The 11,219-nt window shown below is 43.7% G+C and overlaps 1 protein-coding gene across 4 annotated transcripts; it reads left to right on the top strand.

Annotated features, from left to right (window-relative positions):
* The first annotated feature begins 715 nt into the window (after positions 1-715).
* Positions 716-10,904, top strand: LOC116717015 (zinc finger protein 628). Of its 4 annotated transcripts, XM_032558077.1 has the most exons (4): positions 973-1,501; positions 1,877-1,993; positions 4,514-5,155; positions 7,256-10,904. In XM_032558077.1, exons 3-4 carry the CDS (start codon positions 4,939-4,941, stop codon positions 9,628-9,630), a joined length of 2,592 nt encoding a protein of 863 aa, XP_032413968.1. In that variant the 5' UTR covers positions 973-1,501; positions 1,877-1,993; positions 4,514-4,938; the 3' UTR covers positions 9,631-10,904. The 4 variants fall into 4 exon arrangements, with proteins under 4 accessions (XP_032413967.1, XP_032413965.1, XP_032413966.1 ...); XM_032558076.1 differs by having other exon boundaries at positions 716-1,497; positions 4,514-10,904; XM_032558074.1 differs by having other exon boundaries at positions 716-1,501; positions 4,514-10,904.
* The last annotated feature ends 315 nt before the right edge of the window (positions 10,905-11,219 follow it).

The following is an 11,219-nucleotide window of genomic DNA, read 5'->3' as shown; positions in this document are numbered from 1 at the left end:
AAAATAACCCCTTATACAATTACTGTAGAGTTTAATAAAAGAAATACTGACATAATAAAAAATACTGTTCTGAGATCAAACAAATTAAAAGACTTTCTGTAACATGAATGTTATAACCTCCTGTTTTTCACTCTGAGACATTTTATGCAGCCCTGACCAAGATTAACATTAAATATATTCAAGCAGATAACAATATGGAAGTGGATTAGGGCTGAAATCTCAGAATTATTTCTCTTAATTAAGAATTTTCAATTCTATCTCAGAATTCAAAGAAGTGGCTGCACAGTGGCCGCAGTTGGTAGCACTGTTGCCTTGCAGCAAGAAGGTTCTGGGTTCGATTCCCGGCCGGGGTCTTTCTGCATGGAGTTTGCATGTTCTCCCTGTGCATGCGTGGGTTCTCTCCGGGTACTCCGGCTTCCTCCCGCAGTCCAAAAACATGACTGTCAGGTTAATTGGTCTATCTAAATTCTCCCTAGGTGTGAGTGTGTGTGTGCATGGTTGTTTGTCCTGTATGTCTCTGTGTTGCCCTGCGACAGACTGGTGACCTGTCCAGGGTGTACCCCGCCTCGTGCCTGGAACGTAGCTGGAGATAGGCACCAGCAACCCTCCCGACCCCATTAGGGACAAGGGTGAACAGAAAATGGATGGATGGATGGAGAATTCAAAGAAAATGTCAGAATTGTGACTTTTTTCTTAGAAGTCTGGGTTTTTTGCTCCACAAAATTCAGAGTAGAAAAAGCCTCCAAATTTTACTTTTCTTCTCAGAATTGTTATTTTAATCTAAGAATTTAGACGTTGTTTTTTCCAGAATTTTGATTTTAATGCATATATGCACCTGGTAGCAAAAAGTAAACTAGTAGCAACAAATTCAGTGACAGGGATGTGAATTGTGCAGCAGGAGTACTAACTTTCAGACTATAATCTGAGAACTCAACTCTCAGATTAAAGTCGGATTTTTTTTTAGTAGCCCTAATACTTTTCCGTACAACTGATATGTGATGGTTGAGCTCACAAAAACACCCAATATGCAGATGGCTAAAAGCGAAACCGAGCAGCATGAAGCCAAGCGGTGAGCCCTAAAACACAGTCCGCGAGCCCCTCTGCTGCCGCTACCCGGAAACATTACAAGGGCCGGAAAGGACCAACGTTAGGGGAGCACACGTCACTCACTTTTACCCAAAAAAAAATATATCACCGCCGACCGACCAAAAATTCTCCTCGGCCCTCTAAATAATACTCTAATGAACTCCCCGCTAGCGCAGAGCGGTCGGTAACCAAATGGCGAGGAGGCTGCAGCGGTGTTCGTCGGCGTTGATTTCGAGCGTTCACCCAGCGCAGCATCAGTGAAAATGGCTCTGGCTAACGACTGGAAAACAGCACGCAGAAATGGAAGCGCACCGTAGCTAGCCAGCAGGCACTTAGAAGAAGAAGAAGAAGAAGAAGAAGAAGGCGTGCCAGGCCTCATCCATCTACAAACTCTGCTCTGTTACTGGATGCGTAGGTAAACATTTGCTGAATATAGGTTACGCAGATGTATGTGCTAGCGCTAGCATCGTCAAGTTAACGTTAGTCGGCGTCCGTTTACAATTGTGCTTAGAGAGGATGGCTAACGTTAGCAACAATGTGGCTTTTGTAAAAAAATGCGTGTGGCTGCACATAGCCAAGACACACTGAGCCGAAGTCTAACATGATGCTAAAGAGAACCGCCAAGTTTAGTTTTTCTTTTTTTTCCCCCTCTACTAAATGTTAGCCAATGCTGTAACAGGAGCAACCGTTATTGCTCGCGCTTGAAACTAATGTTTACATGGTGAAGCGAATGGAAAGCTGGTGTTAATGTTAGCATTTCTGGTCCATTTCCCCCCCCTATTTTTTGCAGGATTGCTGATGTGCATTAAAATGAGAGGCAGTGAGATATGCATTAGATAATCTCCCTCATCTGCCAGGGGAGCTCAAATCCCCCCCCAAGGATTCATCTATTGAATTAGAGGAAACGGTAAGATTTATAGAGGTGAGCATAAACACATTTAAAGTGAGTAAAGTCTACAGAACACGGTGAACTTTAACTATCATTTAGTGACTAAATGTTGTTTCTCTATGGTTGTTATTGAAATTTGCTTTTTTCTTTTATGTATGCGGCTAAATTTTTTTTAAATAAAATTTTACCTGCAGCATTAAAAGCTACATGATGCCAAAATTATGGACGGAGGTCCAAAATTAAGATTTTTGGGGAATTACTTTTAAAGCTGAGAAGTTGTGAGCCAAAATCACAAAAATAGCTTTAATTTTAACATGTCTTTAGATAGCTTTACAAAACTGTATAAATAGAAAACATATACCAGTTAATTTACTTGTAATAGTTGTGTTATTCAGCTTTTATGACACAATCATTACTGTTTAGCGATAAACCCTAAGATCATATTGGAAATGTGAACCTTGTAAACCTACTAATCTAAACACACTCTCCCAACTTCTATCTATCTATCTATCTATCTATCTATCTATCTATCTATCTATCTATCTATCTATCTATAAAAGAGCTTGCCTCGTCAACAAGTTCACTTGCTTAAGTTGAAGGAATACAAACTAAATCCGATATTTTAAAAAAACAGTGTCCCATTGCTGTCTCTCTTAAAGTACTAACAGGTTGCTGTTTGCTTTTATTAAAATCTTTACTCAGTGTAGGCTCATCTGACAAAGTCGGAAAACATCTAAACTATTATTTCCTCTGCAGTTAATGTTATGAAAGTTGGAGAGCAAAGTTAGAAGTGGCAGACTGCATTGATGGCCCAGCTTGTTCGGACCACAGTCAAGTGGTTGCAAGACATTAGTTTTTGTGCACACCCTTCAAAATCCACAAGATGCATCATGTTGATCTCGTATGAAACCCCTCCCGCCGCAGGTGTTTTTTGTGAACATTGGAAGAGAGAAACAATTTACAAGTTTGGAGCTGAAGGGAATAATAGTTGGAAAGTATCATTAAATTTTTCATATTATTGGAAGATAAACCCCCCCCCAAAAAAACAGAATGCGTCGTTGGGATGTTTGCCTGTTGCATAGAACCAAAACCAATCAGGGCGAGTTCAGTCTAACAGATACGCTTTTCCACATAAACAAACACGGCCACAAAATTCTGACCAATCACTCAATAGCTTTGCAGGCAGAAGGGGGCAAAAATTTCACCACAGGGTTTGTGACGAGAAGTGGTGGACATTAGGAGGCTGAGAACAAAATGATATTTTCATCACACAACTGCGACAGTCAGAGCTGATTTCAGGTGTTTATTCCAGTTGACTACCAGTGATTCATAGCAACTCTCTTCAACTAGTTGGCTGTCAGGATTTGTGGTAATGTAACTCAGTTATTTTGATTTGATTGCAGTCATAATCTCTCATATTCCACAAGAGAAAACTGGCCCATATGGAGCTCAGAATCACCAACAATGGAAATGAGGTCTAATAGCGCTAAATATATTTAGAAGAAGAATTTACAATTAAATTATATGAGTGTTTTAAACATTTTTTACTACCATGAGACATGCTATGGATAATTACGTAATTGCAAACTAGTATTTATCAAATCAGATGAAAAAGGAAGTAGACTGGGATGTCATGAGCACTTGTAGGTACAGAATCAGAGTACTTAGCAGAGTGGCAAAGTCACTTGGAAATTTTTACATTAATATTTACCACTAGTTTCTTTCTTACTCAGTTTGTGTGATAATTTATGTCCAAAATTGTCTGTGAGCTATTACATAGACAAAGAGTTAAAACCTCTCTAATATCCATCCATTCTGCAATGAATATTCTGCATAATACTCAGTTATGTGTACTATGTGTGATTCATATCAGAAAAGATTCAGCATGGAAAGATTAAATGGTCAGATAGTATAGTAATGAAGTAAAATGGGTCACTCTCTCCAGTGCTTTGTTAAATATGCAAAATCTGCCTCTTTTCACAGACGCCTACAAGGTGCACAATATTCATTCACAGAGAAAAGTAAATACCTTTGTGTTGGTAGTCAGTATGAGACTAATAATAAAAACAATTGGCATTTATACAGCTACTTTAATTGGGCACCACTCCAGCAGAACCACTCTAAGGTAAGTTATTGCAAATATAAAATGTTGAATGTTCATTTTTGGTTTGTTGCAGATGCTACAAAAAGGTACAAATTGTTCATTTCACTCTTGCTTCAGAAATATAAATGGGTGTGTAGATTCACTGCAACTAAAATGTGATCATGCAAAAATTTGTTTTTGTTCCCAATTATATTTTGTAGGAAGCGATACTTTAAAACCGCCCTGCACTGTATTAAATGTAAATTTAGTGACAGTTTTAACAAATATGTAGTAAACAGATTTTTTATAGAAGTTATATACTGCAGCCTGTATTTTAATGTTATTGTATATTGAAGAATAATCTGTCGATCTGCATAAAGTGATTATTATCTTAATATAAAGATATATAGAGCCCTTCTATGACTTTCACCCCTTTTTGACTTTTGTGTTTTCAGCTGTAGGAACTCCTTGGCTGAACATGGATGGGGAATCTTAGGTGAAGGAACACAATTATTCTCAAAGGAGACAAGAAAACCATCATTTGAACTGGTTCCTCAATAAAAACCACATTTAATTAATTTCTGATGCAGTTGGGTGGAACTCGTCTACCTTTTACCTTTGATCATCAATTTATCACCTCAGCTACCACACTGAGTTTGGAAGTATAGTGTGGGCAGTGAATGATCAAGAGGGAGTGGCAGCACCAGAGATAAACAATCTGGAGAGATGAACTTTAAGCTGTCTCCAAAGTAAGAACATAGTAGCATAGTCCCACTCTTAGGGTAAAGTCTGCCTTTCACCAGTGAGTGGTGGGATTACTGTAGCCGCTCCTAGCGCTGGAGGTTTGGCATCTGCACCCCCATGTGCCAGTGAGTGGGAAATGTTCCAATTTGGAAAATACAATCTGGACATTATAGAGATGTTAAGTGGGCACCAGGCCCACCAGTTTAAAGGCCTTGGTTTAGATCGACAGCTACAGCATCAGCAGCAAGTGCAACTACACCAGCATCAACTCCAGCAGCAGCAGCAGCAGCAGGCTGAGTCTTCTGGAGCTCTTCTGTCTGGACTTGGCTTGGGACCCCTGCAGGGGTCAAGAGGTAACGCCTTTTCTGATTCTGCCTCCATTTTTGCCAAGATGAGTGCCCCTCCTCCCCCACCTTTACAACAACAGCCTTCCTCATCTCAGACCTCTCGCTCAAAGTCAAGCAAGATGAGCAGCAGCAGCTCGAGTCATTCTTCAGGCTACCCGCAGTTCCTGCGCTCTTTCCACCCGTCTGAGGCAGCACTAGCACAGGAGCAGTTACACCCAAGTGTAGGCCGCTTTGAGCACTTTACAGGGGGAAGTAGCAGTAGTGGGAGTGCTGGGGGATTAGGAGGATTAGTAACATCAGCACCTCCACCCCCTCCTTTACATCCTGGCCTCTCTGTCCCCCAGGCATCACCTGGCCCCTCCTCCTCCTCTCCCTCCCCATCAACATCTGTGGCCACCTCTAACAACCCTTCTAGCAGCAGTGCAGTCAGCTCTTTGGGACACCAGTTGGTTGGAGCCCAGTCTGATGCACGGAGCCTTCACCAACAATTTAGTTGCATGTTAGCTGCTAATCAGTACTTTCTTTCTGGTGTGCCTGCTAATGCTAGCTTAGAGCAATTTCTAGTTCAACAGGGAACTCATAACCACTTAGGGATTGGGTTAAGCCAGGCAGCTGGAGAGCCTAGCACTAGCCTCGCTCCACCTCCTGCTTTGCACTCCTCCCATTCACATGGGCACTCCACCCCCCAGCCCCAGCAGCCTCCCCAGCAACCTCCCCAGCAGCAGCAGCTTCCACCTCATTCCCTTTCTCATCCTCACTCTCATTCTCATCCTCACCACCCTCTCCACCCAGGCTCCCAGGCTTCATCACTAGGTGGCTTTGACTTCCAGGGCATTCCAGTGCTTTCATCTAATCAAATAGCTTCTCTGATGCAGCAGGAAGCAGGTCTGCCCCTTCCCTTACCACTTCACTTATCTTTATCGAAGGAAGATGGTAAAGGGGAAAGCAGTGGAGGCGGAAGTAGCGGTAGTAGTAGCAGTAGTAGTAGAAGGAAAAAAGCCATGGCTGGCTATTTGCCTCAAAGAAAATCCGATAGCGGCGGTAATAGCAGTAGCAGCCATGCTCACAGTAGCAACAGTGGTAATCCAAGCACTAGTAGTAATGGAGGGCTAAGTCATGGCCAGCCCCCAGCTTTAATTGGTAGTGGGGTTGGTATTACAAATATGGGTGGAGATCCATCATCCCTTCTTGCCTCTTCATCTTCATCCTCATCTGTAGTTTCTTCTTCCTCCTCTTCTGCTCCCTCTTCCACTGCTGCCTCAGTACTGGTTACTAATGATTCTCAGCTTTCTAAATCTGATAACCAGAGCTCAATGCAACCCAACGCTTCAGAGTCTGATTCAGAGCCCATTTATAGCTGTGGAGATTGTGGCAAAAGCTTCCCTCACCTATCAAGCCTTCGCAGGCATATGCGCATGCATGAGCCAACCACAGCAGGTACTAGCAATACTGCCACTACAGGCCCCAATCCCGTTTACATTAAAACTCAGTCTGACCCAAGCCTTCCCCATTCGACCCAAGAAACTCCCCAACCCTCGTCAAATTCTTGTCCTAGCCCAGACAAAATATTTCATTGCCCTGATTGTGGCAAAGGCTTTAAGAAAAAGGGGCACCTGCTGCAACATGGAGTTATACACTCTTCAGCCCGCCCATATGGCTGCTCCACCTGCTCTCGAGCTTTTAATCGTAGAGAGTCACTGACACGTCATGAGAAGATTCATGAGGAAAAGCCATTCCGATGTCCTGCCTGTGGTCGTGCCTTCCGAGAGAGCACCTCTCTTCTCAACCATGCTGCCTCAGGCACCTGCGGCAAGCCAGGTAGGGGACCCAAACACCGGGGCAGCAAGACAGGAACTGATGGTGAGGACAGAGTCGGGGGAGGGGGTGGAGGAGGTAATGGAGGAGGGGGAACTTATCAAAGCAATAGAAGGGTTATTTATGGGAAAACTGAGGAAGAGGATGGTATAATCATTGTGAGTGAAGGAGAACCTAAATCAGGTTTAGGATGTGATGGTCTGTTTCAATCTGGAAGGGGAGGGAATTCAAATGACAGGGACAGAACAGATGGTAAATACCCCACTGACTACTCTCGGAATCGTTACACAGGCTACCATGATGACCACCGTTCTCAAGGTAATCCATCTCCATGCTACTCTGGTGCCTCCCCCTGTGGAAGTGGGATGGCGGGCGCAGCTCTGAGAAAGGCTCCCTTGGCCCCAACTCTGCATCCACACTCACAGAGCCACAACCAGCACCACCATCCGCAACAGCAGCCCCACCTGCCTCTTTCTTCTCTACTGGATGATTCAGAGGATGATGTCACTAGCTCTGTCAATAATGCTATCTCTGCAATAACAGCAGCTAGCAACAGCGGAAATAGAGGGGATGATAGGGGAGACATAATAGGAGGTCTGCTAGGAGGTCTTGGTTTAGGACCTCTAGGCTCACCTTCCTCCACGTCTGGCATGGATAAGAATTTCCGAAGTGGTGGGAGCCAAGAGGCTATGAGCAGCAACCCACAGAATCCTACTACCAAACCAAAACGTCCTCGCAAACCAAGAGCTAAAAAAGATCCTGCAGCTGGTGGACAGCCCCCAAAACGTAGGCAGTATACCCCCAGAATGGGGCCCAGCGGGCTCCCACGCACTCACCTTTGCAGTGTCTGTGGCAAGGGGTTTGCACGCCGCGAGACTCTGCGCAGGCATGACCGCATCCACACTGGTGAAAAACCCCACCATTGCACCATATGTGGAAAGTATTTCAGAGAGGCTTTTCACCTCAGCAAGCATCAAACAGTCCACTCTGGTGCAAAGAATTACAAATGCACAATCTGCGGGAAAGAGTTTGGTTACTCCCAGAGCCTTAGGAGGCACAGCAAACTCCACCAGAAAGGGGAGCTGGAAGAGGTACCCACAACACCAGCTCCAGAGAACCTCAACAGCTTTAATCCAAATACTCAATGTAGCGTGGCACAGGACAGGAGCCAGAATCCAGCACCAAGCACTTCTTCCTATTACCCCTACTCTCAAGACGTCAAGCCTCAAGACTCCAATCCTCAGCAACAGCCTCCCCCCCCACCCCAGTCGCAGCCTCCACCGCAGCCTCGACTCTACACCTGTGCTATATGCTGGAAGTCCTACCGTCATCACTTCCAGCTAACTGCCCATCACCAGATGGTTCATGAAGGTGGGGGTGACAAGTTATTTTCCTGTGAAGTATGTGGAAAACAGTTTGCCTACTCAAATAGCCTCACTCGACACAGGCAGTCTCAGCATGGAATTACCCGAGCTGAACAGTCTAACTCCCAAGAAGGCAGCAGTGGGTCTGGAGAAAACAGAGGTGGGAGTGATGTTAATCAGTCAGCTTCTGAAAGTGAGGCTGCCACCAATGCCCTGCTTCAGATGGCTCCATCCACTGAAGGCCATGGAGGGCAGAGTCTTAGTGTTGTCACTCATAGTCATCAGCAACCACCCCCACAACCACCAACTGGTTATTCTCCCCTCTTTTATGATGTTGCAACAGCCCAATCTTCCACCTCCAGTGCTCCATCCTACTCTCAGCCACTCCCCCCAAACTCCACAATCATGCCCCCGCAGCACCCACATTCCCCTGCTGGGGTGAAAGGAGAGCACATTTATCCAGCCGGATCTCGTAGCCGCACGCTTCACACCACTGCCCCGTTCCAGCCCCTCACTGAACTGCCCTCCACTGAACATCACCATCTGCATCACCATCATCACCTCTCCCACCATCATCCCCATCATCAGTTAGACACCCGGGCGCACCAACCATTTGAGTGCAACATCCCTCTGCCCCACGATGAAATGAGACGACACAAGAAGAAAAAAAAAAAGTCCGACAACAGAGAATGGAGGGAAAATAACTGGGAATCCCAAGAGTTGGTGAGATTTGACGGAGTCAAACGGAAGAAAAAGATAAGCTGTACAATAAGAGGGCAGCAGAATAAGAAACAAGGCTCTCTTCGTTTGACGATTAAGCGAGGGGGAGGATCTGGTGGTGGTGGGTATAGGCTTATCAACACTGGAGGAATGAAAGTACAGATCCTGTCATCTCTCCAAGTTCCAGTGAAACGGTTCGGATGCCCCATATGCCCCAATTCCGTATTTTCCCGCAAAGCAGGGCTACTGATCCACATGGCAGTTAAACACCCACAAAAGGCCTTGAGCGCTCAGGATCGGCTGAGGTGCAGAGTGTGTGGGAAGCAGTCTCACAGGCCTTTGACAGCCTTCATCCATCGAGCCTCCCATCGTGCCAGAGGGACTTTCTCCTGCCGTCACTGCTCTGCTCGCTTCTGGAACGCTACACTTCTTCACAGGCACAAAGAGTCCTGCCGCCGCAGGGCTAAAAGACTGCAAAGAGGAGATGCTAAGAGGCTGAAGCTTTCGAAGAGACCCGGAGAAAGACAGATACACAACAGTCATGAGGAAATGCCATTCTTACAAGAACCGTACAGATATTGATCCTGGTGTCTGAAAGAAATGGCAAACGAGGGATTTTTGTTGTTCAGTTCTAAAATAGGAAAGTGAGAGGTAAAAAAAGGGACTGGCAAAGGCATCTACTGCCTTTAGGAGAATTTACCTCTTTTTCTGTTGCATCTACTCTGCTATTAGAATGAGTGTGTTAACAACTACTGTAGAACATTACATTAAATATCACCAGAGATTCTTCCAGGTTATATTGGAAGATGTTCGAAGGTGTTTTCAAAGACGTGACTGTTTCCATAGGATCATAAATTAACCCCTTAAGTGCATTGACACTATGCTTGGCTGACACTGTGCAGTTATCTAGACAAGTTAGGTGAAATGACCTGCTAATGTATCTTCCCCTTCCACAACTAAAGTTCCCTGCTACACCTCTTGCTGTATGATAACGTCTGCTGTGTATTTTGTCTTGTTGTTGTTCACTTATAGGCTCTGAGGAGTTTTTTTTATGTAAAGTGCATTTATTAGGAATAGGGACATGGGGACAAAAACCTTTTTTTTGTTAATAGTATGTCAGTGCATGTTTGTTCTATGGTCAAGTTTTTTGCTGAGGTTGTTAAATCACTCCTGCAGTATGTGATGGTTTATTCAGTATATCCCCAAAGGTTTGTAGTGTAAAGTTGATTTGAGAGTTGCCCCTATATTCCTTAGTGATTTAATCACATATAGATGAAATGTAAGTTTCTGGTAATTAGAATTACGGTAACCCCTCTCCTGCCAAAATGAAGAAGCCTTGCTTACGGTGTTCACTTTACTTTATTTGACGATATTCCTAGCTTTTATACCACAGGATTAAAAACAGGTTAAACAAATTGACTGTAACATGTTAATCTCATGTTATTTGTATGCTCTTTTTAGCAGTAATTATTTCTACAGTACTTCTTCAAAGTGTGTTTAAAAACAAGGACCTATCATGATAAACAAATGTAATATTCCATGTATTTGTGTGTAACCTAATCAGTCTTCATGCCAGTCTTCTACTTACCCCCTTATACGTTTGAGTTGTTTGCTGATCTGCAATCATGTTTTCACTGTCAAACTTTGTTTTTGTTTTTGTTCAACTCAATCTGATGAAATGCATTTTTAAGAACATCTTGTCACTTTATTCGTATATGAAATGTTCAAACCCCTGTCAAGTTTTTGTTTTCTTAAAGAAAAAAATTCTAGTTTTAGTAGATTTCTATCACATTATTTACTGAGAAGTCAGTAGTTGATTATATTTCAGCAATGAATAAACCTTAAGTGTAATCATTTGTTTCTCTTTTATTTCATATCTGTAACCTACAAGCAATATCTAGAGTATAGTATGAGAAAAAGAGTGTACCTTATCCAAAGTTAGCAATTCATTGAGTGAACCAAAGTCTTTCAGGATGTAGTTACTATAACGACACACTTCATTGTGTTAATTGCTTGAGGATAATTGATGGTTTTCAATAATCAAATTTAACACTGTCCATCCAGTCAGTCACTTTCTACGCCAGCCCAACCCTTGTAGGGGGTCTGGTTGCTTCCATGTTCAGTAGGTGGGAGGTCACCAGGCCTTCACAGGACAGGTACAAGTGCATCTT

The sequence above is a fragment of the Xiphophorus hellerii genome, chromosome 3, assembly GCF_003331165.1.
Source record: "Xiphophorus hellerii strain 12219 chromosome 3, Xiphophorus_hellerii-4.1, whole genome shotgun sequence".
NCBI classification, from domain to species: Eukaryota; Metazoa; Chordata; class Actinopteri; order Cyprinodontiformes; family Poeciliidae; genus Xiphophorus; species Xiphophorus hellerii.
Note: the sequence above shows the minus strand (reverse complement) of the source record. Positions and strands in the feature narration are given on the sequence as shown.